The sequence below is a fragment of the Contarinia nasturtii genome, unplaced genomic scaffold (assembly GCF_009176525.2).
Source record: "Contarinia nasturtii isolate CC-2019 unplaced genomic scaffold, AAFC_CNas_1.1 Cnas_scaffold_1037, whole genome shotgun sequence".
Lineage (NCBI taxonomy): Eukaryota > Metazoa > Arthropoda > Insecta > Diptera > Cecidomyiidae > Contarinia > Contarinia nasturtii.
In genome coordinates, this window is record NW_022198383.1 from 4,956,035 (window position 1) to 4,971,613 (window position 15,579).

Below are 15,579 nucleotides of genomic sequence, written 5' to 3' on the forward strand. Positions count from 1 at the left end.
CTGATCACATGTCGATATAGTTTCCAACGAGTCAGCGTACGAATTTCCTGATAAAACCAAATGAAAACCACATTTCATTCGATTTTAGTCTACACTCTCATCTGGTGTCGCTCAGTGGTTACACACATAAAAGTGGACAAAACAAATAGTTTGGTGTTTTTGTGCTGGGCGATTTATCGTTAAATTCCAAGAATTTTGTGTGAAAACAGGAATGACTATATAGGAATAAAAAATTGAAAAAAAAAAAGATTTGTTAGTTAAAAAAATACAAGAAAGGACACTAGAAATGTTTTCGATTGATGCATTTGAATTTGAAACTTTAGCAAATCGACATTTATTTGACTATCAATCCGCGTCGACGTCTGACTTATTTTTGTGCAATGAAAACTCATCGGATAGTGACCTATATAGCTCGTACAATAGTGACCAAGAAAATAATCTAGATAAATTGTGAGTAATCAAACAAAATGTATCGTTTACGCAAAATTATCAATTTCACATTCGTGCGTATTTACCATTTAAAAGAAAACCAATGTTCATCAATTTTTACTAATTTGATCATATTTGATTTTTTGACATGCAATTCAAAGCATAGTTTAATAAAATATTTCATAAAACTTTGTTTGTTGAAAAAAAAAAATTAAATTTAAAAAAATCACCAAATTGAATAAAATCAGAACATATTGTTTTTAAATAATGTTAATACGCTGAAAATAAACATTTTTTCGAATTTAATCGGTGTTTTGTGATTTTATTAAAATCATCAGAATTTTTACGCCGTTCAACAACAACATTTGATCAGAATTTAATTTGACACATATATATATTTCTAGGCCAACAAAATCGCGACGTTCGCACAGTCTACAATCACAGCAACGACAAGCGGCAAACTTACGAGAACGCCGTCGGATGCAGAATATAAATGAAGCATTTGAGGGCCTTCGTGCTCACATTCCAACATTGCCATATGAAAAGAAATTGAGTAAAGTTGATATATTACGATTAGCAATCGGATACATCTCATTTCTCGGTGAAATGGTGAGAAAAGACAAAAATGGCAATACATCAAATATCATCGGAATTCAAAAGCAAACTGTTAAGATACCACCGAAAAAGACCATTTTGAGGTGTCGAAGTGAGTAATAATTTTCATTTGTGTTTGTAATCAAAACATCAAACAAGTGAAACGTGTGTGAAAAATGTTAAGGCTTGAAAACTTCAAACAAGTGTAATGTCGCTAATTGATGACACATGCCGCTACCACCGATTTCCCATGGTGAACGTTCGCTGGCACATGTTCTACTAAATGAAATCTGGCCAATCCACTTAAACATTTATTGAACATTATCCAAAGTTATAATGCATAAGAACTAATTCAAAGATGTTCCAATTTTCAAGATTGAATTGTTCTACTTTCAATAGCGACCATAAAAGAGCACTATAACTTCATTGTTTGTTTGAAACAGACATCAGTCAACTTGATATTTTGAAACATTTAACAAACAATTTTTGATTATCGTGGATTGCAACAATTGCATAAAGTTACGACTATTCGGGTCATATTTCCGCACGGCACAAAAAATTATTATTTGTTATTATTTATTAATGTTTGTAATGCAGTTTTTTACGTGGTTTATAAAAATCGTTTATGGGGTTGATTAAATTGTGCACACGTGCACTAACTGTGAAAAAAAAAACAGACAAACAAGAACAACAATAGCCTCGAACAATATTGATTCAAGTGGAAACAACGTCAATACAATAACAATGATAAAATAAATAACAAAAAGTTTCCCCTTTTTATTATCATATCAAACACTTATTCGTTAAAAAACATATTGTTTTGATCTCAATTAAAGACCAATTCGGTTTCACAATATGTGCTGACATCGATTTAAAATGAATTCGATAACTTTTTCTCTATTCAAATATGTGATTGACATTTGTCATCGTGTAGGTGCGATAAGAACAAATGGGAGATACTGAAATTGTAATGTATCTTTTCGGTCGGATATTTCTTTTCAATCAATAACACCACATATTCATATCATATGACTATGATTATTGTAACATTAAAAAACAATTTTGAGGGTTGAATAATAAAATAATAGATTTGAACCGTTTCAGTATTGTTACAATTAAAAGGGGAAATCATTCGGAACCCCTGTCCTTTGTTTCACTGCAGCTGAACAAAAAAAAAGTAGATTTCCGTGAGTTCTGTCCAATCCAAAAGCGACATATACTTCATGATCTGTCAATAATTATACATTTCAATATATTAATGTAAAATAAATTGAGGAAGTATTGAATTTTTGATATCACTTCCTTTGCGACATCAAAGTTTAAAAAGATTCATATTTACTTTCGAACGCTCTAACATCGATACATTTTTTTTTTCCAAAATTAATAATTCAACGATAACAAGTTCAATAATTCCATGAACGTTTTTTCTCTTTCCAAATAATACGTATTAAAACTTTTTCAAAATACGATATGGAATTGAGAGTCCAAAACTAAATATTCAGTTTAAAATCAAGTCATTTGAATTGAGATGGATTTTGCGAAAAAAATCCTACATTAATCTTCAGATGAAAAGTGAATAAATTGATTTCGATTTTTTTAAGAACAGATTAGAAGGCTTAAAAATAAATGCAACCCAATTTTTAGTTAAAATGTAAAGTGGATGCAATATGCGTAAAATAAAGCACTTATCATTCGTACAACATTAAAGTCCAATGCTGTCGCTTCAATATGACGAATGCTCATTTCACGTGTACACTTTGTGTTTTATTTCATTGAATGGGCTCTAAATATGTGATGATGAATAAAGTGCCAGAATTCAGACCCCATTCATTTATATCGTGTAAACATAAAATGCGAATCATAGCTCAAAACATTTACCCTTGTGTTAATAGCCTCTGAAACAGAATCAATTGCAAACAAATTGTATTTATTATATGAACATCCCTTTGTATTCTTTCTTTTGTTGATATTGTTCGTGTATTATTTTTCCGTAGCAAGAATTGCGTGACTGAGACTAAATATCTTATTTTTTGCGGTCCAAACACGGTTCATCGTCTGAAATGTTTTTGTTGTTACTGCCGAAGAGCATTAACAACATTGAGTAGAGCATAAACATGAAGAAATTAGAAAAACACAAATGAGTTTCTAAATGCATTCTAAACCGTAGAAAAACATAACATTTTCGGGTCGCTATTCACATAAAAACGTTGCGTTGGTGGTTGCTTGCGATGCAAGGGCAAAATAAATTGGGAATTATCAATTCTAAATAAAAACAACAGCAACAACCGCGAAAGAAAAGAAAACAACAGACATCGCAAATAAAAACCGAAGTTTCTACTCATAATTTCGAAAGAATTTTATTCAATATCTTGTATGTGCAACTTTTTTGCACTTATATCACTCAAAAACTTCCGTTTTAGATAATTTGCGGCTGAAGATTCATCATTAAGCAATTGTACACTATAATATACATACAAACTACATATCATCAATGCGACAAGCAATCAATCTAATACCATTTTTACACGGTCGCCTGATATAGTATAACATCTGGAGGACCGTAGCAAATTTCACATGTTCGAGCAACAAATAATTACATAGGCGCGATATAGGGGAAACATTTATAAGCGTAGAATTTGAAGGGCAGGATTAGCCGATACACTATAAACACAAAAGATACACACGTTGATTTTGTATATATATGTAACAATTGCTATGAAATATTGGGGGGTTCCTCTTGCGTCCTACCATATTAATGTGATATTCACATTTGAATGAGATTATAAACACTAAATAATATACCACAATCAATTTTTAAGCGATAAAATAGGAAATTTTCGTTTATGTTCATTTGTGATTATATCTATTCATGCATGATGTTTGCGTTGAAGTTCATGAAAAACCTTCGACTTGAAGAGATAGCGGTGAAAGAAAATTATAGGAGCTGTTATTGTATATATAAAATGATTTCAATTGAATAGACGGAGTAAAAAATGTAATGCTTTTTAATTCATAGGTAATGGAATGATACATTCATTATCATGGCACCGAAAAGGAGACCGAATTGCTGGCTGCAAACTTTTTGCACGCATTTGGACACCAGAAGATCCACGATCAAAAATCTTTGCGTCGAAATATGATTTTCCGGTGGATAACAATCAGATGTAAAAATCAGCAACGAAATTGAAATGATCATCGTCGTTCTTCAACGTTTGCCAAATTATCAATGAAACTATTTACTTTCTAGTCAGTTGTTAATCAAACTCTTAATCTCAGTGTGTGATATGGCCAAATAATAAAAAATGTACTTTTTCGCAAAAAAATTTTTTTATTATTTATTAATTTCTAATGTCTACCCAAATATAAACGTGGAATAATTGTTTTGCATTCAATTTTATTAACTAAAATAACTATTGCGATAAATGGTGTTTATTAAGTATACTGGTAATTTGTTTGAGTTGATGTAAAAGCAATATACCTAATTGATCATACACATTCTTAATTTTGTCCATTTCTCTTTACCCTCTAATTCGTACTTGTATTTTATATTGAAAATCATTACTATCAAATGTAAATAAATATTTAGTGAAAAAAAAAAACGTGATAAATCACTGTTCATTTATGATTTATTTGTCGGATAAGTGTTATGAATAACTGAATGCGACGCAATCTACAACTATTGCAAAAAATTGATCATAGTAACAAGCGAAGCAAATGTGCGCACATTATCAGATAGATTCGTAAAAAGTGATTTTCATGGTTATATTATCACAGTTTATGTCTGTATTTTAATTTTTTATAGTCTCAATGCACTAATAATTCTTAACACAAAGAACACATTTTCTATGTAATGATTCTGAAGCGGAGACGCGATGAGGCGCAATTTGCAGTTGGATGCACATTCTGGAAATTCTATGGTTCAGTTAGATATTATGTAAGTTAAACTTATAGAACGAAAATATTATTGCATGATACTCGTACTCGTGCTCGCTGTCTATGGCGGAATCGGCATAAAATTTAAAACCATCATTCTTATTGCGAAAATCTAGAACATAAATTCAATCTAAACCGTAAAATTATGAGATTAAAAGATAGACCGTTAAAAAATATCATGAACTCACCGAAATGTGTTTCCTCTACAAATCTATTTGAGAGCGAAAAATATTGCATACCAAAATTATCAGTTTTTAACGACTAATGTTGTTAATATGTACCGGTGATGAACTCGATGACCAACCGGTTTCTATCTATCTTTCGACCTGTTGTGCCACTTTTTTAGTTAACACATCGCTATTAAAATTGATACCGCTCATCACAATTTTATATTATTGAATCCTAGATTGAATCACATGTTCTAATCGTTGTGATAGCAGGTCAACACTTGCCAAGAGTCATTAATTTGACCGATAATCAAACAAATTTGCTTTTTCATTGCCAAAAAGTGTTTTGAATTATTTTTTTTGTTTGAAATCCATTACGAAGCAAAGTAAGCCATAGAAATCGATGTACAGATTTTTTCGGCGTAACATATTTTATACTATATACATGTAAGATTTATATATAACGTGCAATGCGCTATTCGTGCAATGCATAATTTTTGCGATTAAACGTTAAGTAAATATGGTGCGTATGCAAAAGAATGCTGTGAGTGCGTTATGCCTCAATTGAGTAGATTTGTTCTCAATACATAATAATAACTGTCGAACAAATTCATGGCACATTAAATGTTTTGACATATTTTGAATGACAATGAGCCAAAGAACAACAGAAAATAAATCTACTATCTGTATGCAATCGATTCGAAATGAAGTGGAAGAGAAAGAAATCTTCTATTAATTTCATAGTATATCGAAGTCTTAGTGACTTTGGCTTACTTACAAGGTGTTCAAATTGTTCAAGAACTTTTTTTGGTGGACCAAAGTCTTTTTAATTGGTTTTTTCTTTCTTTTTTGTAGCGTAGAAACTCTGCGGAATTGAATTCCAATCTATAATTAAGTAAAACCAAATCGCGTTTGCTTGGCGACAAATAAAAAAAGTAATGTTAAATAAATGGGTAAATTCAAATGACAAATTTGTATCACTTTTTCTTAATTTCTATTCATTTAAAAGCGTATATTTTGGGGCTTTCGGTTTCAGTTCTTTTTCATCACACAGTGAATATGTGCGCGTGCGGTCTACAGTTACACCTTGTATGTAGACTATTGACTCCGAATGCGTCACAGCAATGATACACAATGACACAAATTTCTCTTTGGTTTCTATTTCGTTCAGTACACAATGAATAACCAAAAAAACATTTTTGAAGAAGAATCGAATGTTTTCAATATTTTGAAAGCTATTTACTACACTACGTATAACTGATTTCATATTCCCACATTCATCTTCTTCTGAATAGCTGTCATATTAATGACGAACAGTTAAGCTATATCATGTTTGATATGTCTTAATTCGGTTATTGTCATTTTAATGTAAGTACATAAATCACATTATATTTCCGATTCATTCCAATAAAAAACAAAGCAAACAAAATATATATCAAATTTATCGATAGAAACTCTGGCGAAATATTGAATTTGGTGAAATCATAATTGGGCCAATTGACCAAATTTTCATGAAATTTACCGATTTTTATTTCCTCTTCTTCTTTTGTGATTTGAATATTCAACGAGATGAAAGCAAAACTAAATGATTTAAAACCTTAGCACACTCGATACAACCGTTTAATTTGAAGTATGTTGCATTATAATAAAAAGAATGTGCCGAATATCATATTATCTCATTCGAACGCGTTCGAACGTATGGACAGCGAAACGTTTTAAGTAAATGTAAACATAGACGCTTTCGAGTTTTTATTCGGAATTGGTATTCTTTTCTTTTCTCTTTTTTCTTGCTTACACTTACTTTTTTTACCTTTGGTTTGGTTCGTGTTGTGGCCGATCATCAAACTTGAAGACAACGTTTCAACATAAGAAGATACTCATCAAGTAGTCAGTCGACTTTAGACGATAAGTGTCGATAGACGTTGAATTCTTCAATCGTGGAAGTCTGATCGTGAGTCATTTCATTTAAAATTATCCGTAAAAGGTGAATTTGGTTCTTTGGACGCTTTTCATCGAAACTTTTTAAGCAACAATGTTTTTAGAAAGAAATGAGTTTAACGGAATTGATTGAAAAATCATCGACGATGAAAATTATTTATCAAAATTATAACGGCGATAATAATTTAAGCGATAAAAAATTGAATATAGTGATTTTTTAAAAGAAAATATGTAAAAAAAATGTTGAGAATTGTCCAAAATCCCTTATCATTGTTTAAAAAATTGACAAAAACCGAACAAACATTTTCTCAACAAGAAAGAAACAACAATATTCCACAAAATTTCAAAAGTTTTTGCGTTTAAAATAACCGAAAATAACACAGTGCAATTGAACAATTTAACAATGTTACCGTTAAATGATCAGTTATATTATTATATAATAAAATTCTTAATTTTAGCCTCGCGTGTGGATTACATGAAAAAAAAAATTTCACTCAAAAACTGAGTTACTGAGTTGAATTGAATTGCGTAAAAAGCATGAGATAAAGAACATAATATAATTGCTCAAAACAAGTAACAACTTAATTACAACTCATAATAATTGTTTTGAAAATATTACGATGGATGATTGTATTTCATTTTGAAATACTTTCGTACCTTTAAACGTTTCAGCCAATTCAATACCGTTTTCAATTGAACTATAATTCAAAGCAATGTTCTTTGTAATGACTGCAGAAGCAGCTCTTAAAATATATTCAACTGCTTTTGTTGAACAAAATAAGACTTTTCAGATCAAGAAAAAACTGTTCATTCTACGTTTTGTGCAGCGATAATCGCCTCACCGTTGAACGAAAATCTGCGGGAGCAGAGATCATACACATGAAATAATAGATGAAGATCATAATTTTATGTTGTAATAGCGAAGTTGTTAGTTTCGTGCAAAATCAACAAAATTACATTATCTGCAATTGAAAATCGTTCGAAGAATTGCTTTCCGATGTTCGAACGCACACAAAGACACATATGACCGAACACACATTCTAACACATTGGCATTGATTTGTTTTACAGTTTAAATCATTTGCCATTTACGAGACCGTTATCCATGTAGACTTTTATGCAAATGGTTTGCTATTATTGGATATTTACATATTTAATTGTGGATACTGACCCAAATAAATACATGAATGCATGACATTCATTCTACAGTTTGGCCCGACTGACAGACGATAGTTTAAAAATCAATTTTTGAAACTCTCTTTATATGCGTTCACCATACAAAGCGAACGCAAAAAATGCATACTTCTAGGTGCGAGAAAGCAAAATGATAAAAAAGAGAACACATAAAGTTTCTAAATATATAAAAAAAAATGTGTGTAATGTGTAAATCAATAAATTGATCGATCTTTTTAACAGTTAGAAATCGAACTATAAAAAAAAATGAAAAGAAAAATAAAATCTGTTGATCAGAAATAAATTTTTGATTATTATTCAGCTTGATATTATGCGTGAGTGTTGGCTTTACACGTCAATAATTCGTGATCTACTTATTTTTCTTCAAAACTTTCGGTTTTGTTTAGAAACATTTCACGTTTTTTGAGACCAATCGTTTGAATAATTTCCACCAAAATCGCCGTGTGTATTTCTTCATTCGTCGTTTATCATTTTTCAAATGAAAGAAAAAAACGATGTGAAGAAACGAAAATGGTGAAATAACGGCAAAATATATGTCGACTATACACAAAAGTGAGAAAAATAGTTAGAATGGAGACACACGAAAAGAGAAAAGAATAAACATTTGAAATATCTCGCATTTCAATAAATCTTTCTTCCATTTACAAATTAGCCATCTATTGTTATAAACACTTTCAAACTACCCATTACAATAATCTTTCTTTGCGTAAATTACTGTTTGTGGTCTGAAATCGATACTTTTACCTTTCTAGATAAATCAATTAAATCAGCTTATTTGTGTTTTTTTTTTTGCATTTTTCACCATCATAGCGAAAAAATAAATAAATATGAAAATACCACTGGTGCTGGAATTCCTATTAATAAGCGCACTCATCGCGTTTGTTTCATCGAAGCATGTTAATAGACGAATAGGTAATTTTTAATTTTCTTCTCTACTCCGTATGTTTTGTTCAATTTTTAACTATGCTAGAATTAAAAATTAAAAACTATTTATTCAAATAGCTCGTGTTGATCCAATTCTTGAGGTAACTACACTCAAATCAAATATTTCATCGGCTGAAAATTCCGTTCGTCAAGATGATGTCGTCCAAGATATACAAATTGTTCAAGAGTTGACTGATTCACAAGAAGCAGCAACCAATCCAGTTGAATCGGAGGTTGTTGTTAATCCAAACATCGATTTAAAACCATTATCGGAGGAGACCAACGAAATTGAAGCGAAACCAACAACAGAAAAACCAGTTAATGAAAATGATCCAAATCCAATTAATAAATACTGTTCGTGCTCGTCAGCATCGTGTAAATGTTGTCGCGATTTTTCAATTCCGTTGATTCCAATCCGTGGACCTGGTTGTGCTACCGTTCGGTATTTAGATAACGATCGTTTATCGATTGGAATTAAATACGGTGACTTAGTTTTGGCTTCGAGGACAGTTGATAGCCGTCGCCCAACCCCAATTTGTCTTCCTTTGCCAGGCGGTTACAATCGTTTTTGCGGCCGAGTTTATGGTATATATTTTTGTCGTTTATGTTCATATTTGGATTAATTTTTTTTATGTGGAATGCGATGATTATTTATAAACACTTTTTTTCGAAGGAATTTCACGTGAAGATGAAAACTTCAAAGCATGTTTAGGTTTGGAGCTTCGCGCTGATGACGATGTTGAGGCCTCTCTTCGCGTTTCGTGTTTCCAATTTGGACCAAAAGGTTTAGCCACAATGGAGGCCGAACCCTTACCTCCAACCCTTACCGACGACGATGACGACGACGACGATGACGATGATGATGACGACCCATTGGGCATTGGAGAACGTAAGTTATTAATTTGATTTCTTTTATCGAAACATTTGAAACGGACTGTATTCAAATATTGATGTTGTCGGCTATTTTTACTTTAGTTGCCGGAGGAGACGACGATGATGATGATGACGATGACGACTCGGATGAAGCACCGGGTCCAGGTGGATTTGTTGGTGATATTTTAGGTAAGTTCAGCCAACTATAGTTGGCAGCGAAATGAATTATAAAATTATACTTATATTTTTTAGGTGGATTTCTAGGTGGTGGCGGTGGTGGTGATGACGACGATGACTTTGGTTTGACACGTTTCCTTGGCAGTGCCAGTGATTTTGTGACAGATTTCCTGGGTGGCAATAGTAATGGAAAGAAAAAGCCAAACGAAAGTATCAATATCGATCGTAAGAATGATGAAAAGAACAAAAAGAAACCTGATATCGTAAAAAAGACACCCAAAAACGGGGCAAGTAAATTGAAAGCCGATGCAGATGAAAAAGAAGAATCAGTTATTGAAACAATTGAAGAGACAATTGAAAATTTGACGGCAGATGATGAGCCATCGACCGACAGCACCACCGAAAAGGCCGAACCTGATGACGCCGAACAAGATGAAGAAAAAGAAGATTCTGAGAAAGAATACGATGATGATGAAGACGAAGATGATGATGTAAGTTTTTTTTAAATCTTATTTGTGATGTATATCAAAAAAAAAAATGTTTTATTTTTAGGAATACAATGATTACAAAGAAGACAAAACAGAGACAAGCGATGTTAAGCCAACAGAAGCAAAACCAAGCAAAAAGAAGAAAGTAACCAGTTCGTTTAATTTATTTGGAAGATTTTTTAATTTCTTCTCTTAAACAGAAATAGCATTCTAGTATTTAATGTAAAAAATGTATAGTCGCAATAGATGTAAAGAAAGGGTCGAGACATTACTCTACACTTTTTTTAATTTAATAATTTATTTATTTATTTATTTGAATATGTTCGTTCTACTTTTATATTTACAAACAACTAGACTGTACATAAAAAAAGGTTCTTTTATATTAAAAAAAATAAATAAAGAGAGAAAATTCGATATCAAAACGGAAAAGTTGTGAAATGTTACCTAATCTCTTCAAACGATACAATTCACATAAATATTAAACAGATTTCAAGCGTTTATATTATCAGTATAAAAAAAAACAGTGCAAAATAGTTCGTCCGAACATTGTTTAAGCATAAAATTGTAACAGAAACATTAAATAAATTATCAAAAAAATTAAAGTTCAATACTGAATTGTTTGCAATACTTATTTTCTATAAAAGAAAGATTATAATAAGAATTCAAAGTCATTTGAATTCAAAACTGAATGTTAAATTATATATACAAATCAAACTTAATCACTTATACGTCTAATAGATCACAGCCTCTGGAGAGAAATACAAATAATTAAATGAATTTTTGGGTGTCAATTTTCACCAAGGCCGCCAATGTTCGTTGTTATTTCTGTGATGGTTTTCACATTTTCTTTCGGAATAGTTTGCATTTGAAATGACTCTGAACGCACTTCTTTCACTGGTTCGAAAGGTGTTGCTACCATTTGATCGAATTAATTTGGTGGCTGGCATGTTTTCTTTGTCAGCACTGTCGACGACGTTTCGTTTAGTTTTGACTTGTTTAAATGGTCGATCAAAGTATTCAATATTGGAAATCGATTTCGGTTTCATGGCTGAATTTCGAATCGGTGTGGTCGATGTAACAACACAACACTCTGATGATTTTGCACTTGGCATCGCATTACGTTTATGCAACATTTGTAAATATCTTACAGTCATTTCAAGAATATCTGCTTTTTCCAATTTCGTTGGTCGAGTACCTTGCGTTACAGCGACTGTATTTTTCAATAAAATTTCTTTGAGTGTCTCCAGCGAATCGTTAATGCGTGCACGCCGCTTCTTTTCCATCAATGGTTTTCGATTTTTTCGTAGCGGGCTCAATTTTAAATTCATGTCGACGATATTATTTGGTGTTAAACTTTTCGTCGAGTTAAATGCTTTTTCAGACATCTTAAAAAAATGGTTTTTTCAAACGCACAAAACTGAAACTCGTATCTATTTACTTTGCTGATGGTAACTGAGCGCATGCTCATTCAATAAACCCTTTTATAGACAAATTTTCTGAACCCCCACTACGTGAAAAATAGATCGAAACCAACACATACATCTGCATGTAAATTGCAAAGGACGAAATTAAATCGTACCGATTTCTTTGGAATCATCTTCATTCGAAGTGAGATGAAGTGGGAAACCTGAAGTGGCTAGACAATAGAAAATTGAATGTTATGAAGAGTGAAATTTCAGTTAAAGTGATACAATTTGCCTCTTTTCGCCGCACTTGAAAAGGGATCATGCAATGAGAGCGTTTTTCTTTGCACACACAGATAATGCAAACAATGAATACACGCCCCCTTTTTTCTTACCAAACTTGTTGACAATGGCCTTATAACGTAGAAAAAATCCAGTTCATATCGCAATCATTCCCGACACAATATAAAAAAAAAACATTAATACACGAAGAAAATGAATAACAAAAGAATTTTTTTTTCTAAATAAAATATGACAAATATTACGTACAATTTTTACCTATTTGCCTGCATCGAAAATTAATAGGAAAAAAATCGATGATGAATACAAATACTAAGGCAATACCTATTTAACAAGAATGTAGTTCTATTGTGCGATAATCCTGACACTCATTGTCAACTTATCTCTCTCTCTCTCTTTCTCTCGTTCTCTCTTTATCTCTGCTTTTTTGCTAAAGTTCATTAACCACGAAGATAGTGCGCCTTTTGATATGTTTATACGTTACACCGGAAGTTTCACACAAACCCATGAAGAATGAATATAAAAGACAACAACCTTCGTTAAAAAGATCGTTAAATTGAAAAGAAAAAGGATTCAAACATAGTTGATGCCTATGCAAGTGAAGAAAATAATAAAAAGTAGCTTCTTTTTCAGTTTTGCATACCAGTAATTGTATGCATGATTCATGAATGCTCAGATTATTTTGAGCGGCAAAATACGGCGCTAAAATTTTGGTGGAATGCATTCTAAAGGAATGGAAGTGCATTGAATCACTTTCTAGGTCAAATCCGTTCTATTCATTCATTGTCATTTAAGAAATTCTTCACTTTACCGAAAGAAAACAATGCACCATATCGATAGTAAAATTTGAATACCAAAAAGATATTTCCAGCAATTCATTACCATAACTTCCTCTCTTCCTCTATTGCAACAAGCCTCTTGAAATGAGCGATGATTTTTTTTTCTTTGTGAAATAAGATCGTGGGAGTTTAAATAAATAAATCTTTAGTGTCGCCCAGTAATTCAAATGAGGAAGTTTCATTGTTTCAGAATTCATTTACATTACCTTACATGTCTTTTACTAGTATTGAATTCATCCGTTGGGCGAATATTTGATCCATTTCAAAATGCTATTTCGATTCAAACATTAAAGAAAAAGATTTACTTTTTTTGTTCAATTATTTTATTGCGGATATGTTCATCGTCATTGCAGAACTTAGTCATATGTTCTCTTCTTAATATAAATGAATGTTGTGCGAGTGTTTGAGTATTTATTTACGTTGTCAGACTAGCTATACAATTTTTTCTCTTATGCACCGACAAACTGCTCGATTGAGAGAATAACTTTTGACATTGGTCGCATCGGAATGGTTTTTCGCCGGTCTGAAATACTCAATATATTAGCATATACAGATTTAAAACGTTAAATTTTGGCTTACATGTAACCGCGTATGTACTTTGAGGTAGTATTGATCTGCAAAACTTTTCTCGCAAAATTTACAGCCGTAGGGTTTTTCACCTTCAATGGATAAATTATGATTAGAATTGATAATTTTGAATAAAATTTAAAAGTCTCTTCACCTGTGTGTGTTCTCATATGCAACTTCAACCTCGTTCTATCCATGAATGATGCTTTACACACCTCACAAACATGGTTTTTTATGCCGAGATGTCTTCGAATATGTGCATTCATGTTTATATACAAATTAAAGGCCTTGCCACCTACAATAAAATCATCGCATAAATTTAAAGAACAATTGAGATATACCTTTGTAAATCGCTTACATATATGACATACAAAACTTTTCTCATTTTGATGAATCAATTTGTGACGTCGTAAATGACCTTAAAAAGAAAAAAATCCTCAAATCAATCTAAAAACTTGACATATATATTGAACATAACATACATTCGTGTAAACATGTGTAGTGACAGATTTCACATTTGAAGGTTTGTTTTTCTTTAATCGCTCTCTTTTTATATTTTCGTTTCTTTTTTGGCGTATTTGGATCGATTTCTGTTTGGTCTGTGGTTTTCTGCTCTGAATTTTCTATGTTGTTTTTTTGCTGTGGATTTTCTGTGCTGTCTTTGGGTTCTGGATTTTTTTCGTTATTATTTTTATGTTTTTTCTTAGTGCTCTTTTGATTCCTTTTTTTGGATCCGCCAGTTTCATGTGATGACTTTTTTACGACATCTTTCCGTTTTGATTTCCTAGTTTTTGATATTTTTGTAGTTTCGTCCGGTTTTTTTGCCTTAGAACTCGATGAGCCATTACACAAAAAATCACTGTCTTTGCTATCATCATCGTTGAAATGGCCCGAAAAATCACTTTCCGCGTTGTCTTCATCACGATTATTTACTTCAGTTTCTTCAATTTCGTATTTCACCAAGATTTCAGAAAAAACCTGAAATAAACCACATACATGCTTAGTTGATGTGTCATGATTTTATTACACATATAACATAGTACCACCTCTGGTGTCTCTTGAAACGGATCCATAATTTGGTCATTTGAGTTTGAAACATGTGCCAAGTCATTTGTCTGTGTTTGATCGCTACTTTGATAAGTATGAATAAATTTCACAGTAGCATCAATATCAAGACATTCAGCACATAAACACAAATAATCAATTACTTCATTTTCCAATCCTGTAATGAATTTATCCAAAACGATTGAATCCAAACTATTTCCGAAGTCACATAACTTGGCCAATTTTTTGATTCGACTAAGCCAATGGTCGGGCGTCTCTGTTGGTGATTTCATTGCTTTGTAAAAATTCTGACGAGATGGAATATTTCTTACAAAAATGCATGCGGTTTCTGATTTGTCACCCATCACTTAAAACCTTTTACTTGACCTAATAAATGAAAGTAGAAAACTTTCTCATTACATCGAAATGTACAAGTATAAACAAACAACATTGACAGCAACGACATGACGTTTCGTCTGACATTTGACAAAATCGATAAAATTAGACATTATGAAATGAGGGGAAGTTCAGAATTCGTTACATTTGAATTGATTCATATGCAAAGTTAGACAAAAACGACGGAGAACGGTTTGAAAAATCCGTTTACATACACATAATAAACGATAATAAAGTAATGTGATATTCAAAGAAAATTATAGTGCATGAATTCAAAATAGAAGTCAACTGAACTCGACCTTTTTTTTATTCAA

General features: G+C 31.8%; 4 protein-coding genes across 7 annotated transcripts; 2 read left to right on the top strand and 2 right to left on the bottom strand.

The window, feature by feature from the left end:
• Positions 1-42: 42 nt before the first annotated feature.
• LOC116343986 (pancreas transcription factor 1 subunit alpha-like) lies at positions 43-4,340 on the top strand. The gene is made up of 3 exons (XM_031772337.1): positions 43-450; positions 834-1,135; positions 4,040-4,340. Exons 1-3 carry the CDS (start codon positions 287-289, stop codon positions 4,189-4,191), a joined length of 618 nt encoding a protein of 205 aa, XP_031628197.1. The 5' UTR covers positions 43-286; the 3' UTR covers positions 4,192-4,340.
• Positions 4,341-6,968: 2,628 nt separating this feature from the next.
• Positions 6,969-11,138, top strand: LOC116343985. Of its 3 annotated transcripts, none has more exons than XM_031772333.1 (7): positions 6,969-7,074; positions 9,065-9,166; positions 9,257-9,763; positions 9,852-10,067; positions 10,154-10,240; positions 10,304-10,719; positions 10,781-11,138. In XM_031772333.1, exons 2-7 carry the CDS (start codon positions 9,082-9,084, stop codon positions 10,910-10,912), a joined length of 1,443 nt encoding a protein of 480 aa, XP_031628193.1. In that variant the 5' UTR covers positions 6,969-7,074; positions 9,065-9,081; the 3' UTR covers positions 10,913-11,138. The 3 variants fall into 3 exon arrangements, with proteins under 3 accessions (XP_031628193.1, XP_031628196.1, XP_031628195.1); XM_031772336.1 differs by having other exon boundaries at positions 10,316-10,719; XM_031772335.1 differs by having other exon boundaries at positions 7,015-7,107.
• Positions 11,139-11,472: 334 nt separating this feature from the next.
• LOC116344423 (transcription factor HES-2-like) lies at positions 11,473-12,148 on the bottom strand. The gene has a single exon (XM_031772951.1). It carries the CDS (start codon positions 12,099-12,101, stop codon positions 11,511-11,513), a length of 591 nt encoding a protein of 196 aa, XP_031628811.1. The 5' UTR covers positions 12,102-12,148; the 3' UTR covers positions 11,473-11,510.
• A 1,423-nt stretch (positions 12,149-13,571) lies between these two features.
• Positions 13,572-15,453, bottom strand: LOC116344478 (zinc finger protein OZF-like). Of its 2 annotated transcripts, none has more exons than XM_031773034.1 (6): positions 14,872-15,453; positions 14,308-14,803; positions 14,184-14,243; positions 13,980-14,120; positions 13,838-13,917; positions 13,572-13,781 (listed from the first exon to the last, which is right to left on the bottom strand). In XM_031773034.1, the coding sequence occupies exons 1-6, from the start codon at positions 15,232-15,234 to the stop codon at positions 13,674-13,676; spliced, it is 1,248 nt and encodes a 415-aa protein (XP_031628894.1). In that variant the 5' UTR covers positions 15,235-15,453; the 3' UTR covers positions 13,572-13,673. The 2 variants fall into 2 exon arrangements, with proteins under 2 accessions (XP_031628894.1, XP_031628893.1); XM_031773033.1 differs by having other exon boundaries at positions 14,869-15,453.
• Positions 15,454-15,579: the final 126 nt, after the last annotated feature.

What these genes read in the sequence shown, in the direction of transcription:
- LOC116343986 (XM_031772337.1), top strand. Translation starts at nt 287, where the DNA reads ATGTTTTCGATTGATGCATTTGAATTTGAAACTTTAGCAAATCGACAT. An exon ending in GAAAATAATCTAGATAAATT is followed by an intron (nt 451 to 833) that starts GTGAGTAATCAA and finishes ATATATTTCTAG; the next exon opens with GCCAACAAAATCGCGACGTT. An exon ending in GACCATTTTGAGGTGTCGAA is followed by an intron (nt 1,136 to 4,039) that starts GTGAGTAATAAT and finishes TTTAATTCATAG; the next exon opens with GTAATGGAATGATACATTCA.
- LOC116343985 (XM_031772333.1), top strand. Translation starts at nt 9,082, where the DNA reads ATGAAAATACCACTGGTGCTGGAATTCCTATTAATAAGCGCACTCATC. An exon ending in TTTTTGCGGCCGAGTTTATG is followed by an intron (nt 9,764 to 9,851) that starts GTATATATTTTT and finishes TTTTTTTCGAAG; the next exon opens with GAATTTCACGTGAAGATGAA. An exon ending in CCCATTGGGCATTGGAGAAC is followed by an intron (nt 10,068 to 10,153) that starts GTAAGTTATTAA and finishes TTTTTACTTTAG; the next exon opens with TTGCCGGAGGAGACGACGAT.
- LOC116344423 (XM_031772951.1), bottom strand. Translation starts at nt 12,101, where the DNA reads ATGTCTGAAAAAGCATTTAACTCGACGAAAAGTTTAACACCAAATAAT.
- LOC116344478 (XM_031773033.1), bottom strand. Translation starts at nt 15,234, where the DNA reads ATGGGTGACAAATCAGAAACCGCATGCATTTTTGTAAGAAATATTCCA. An exon ending in TTCAAGAGACACCAGAGGTG is followed by an intron (nt 14,804 to 14,868) that starts GTACTATGTTAT and finishes GGTTTATTTCAG; the next exon opens with GTTTTTTCTGAAATCTTGGT. An exon ending in GCATATGAGAACACACACAG is followed by an intron (nt 13,918 to 13,979) that starts GTGAAGAGACTT and finishes TATCCATTGAAG; the next exon opens with GTGAAAAACCCTACGGCTGT.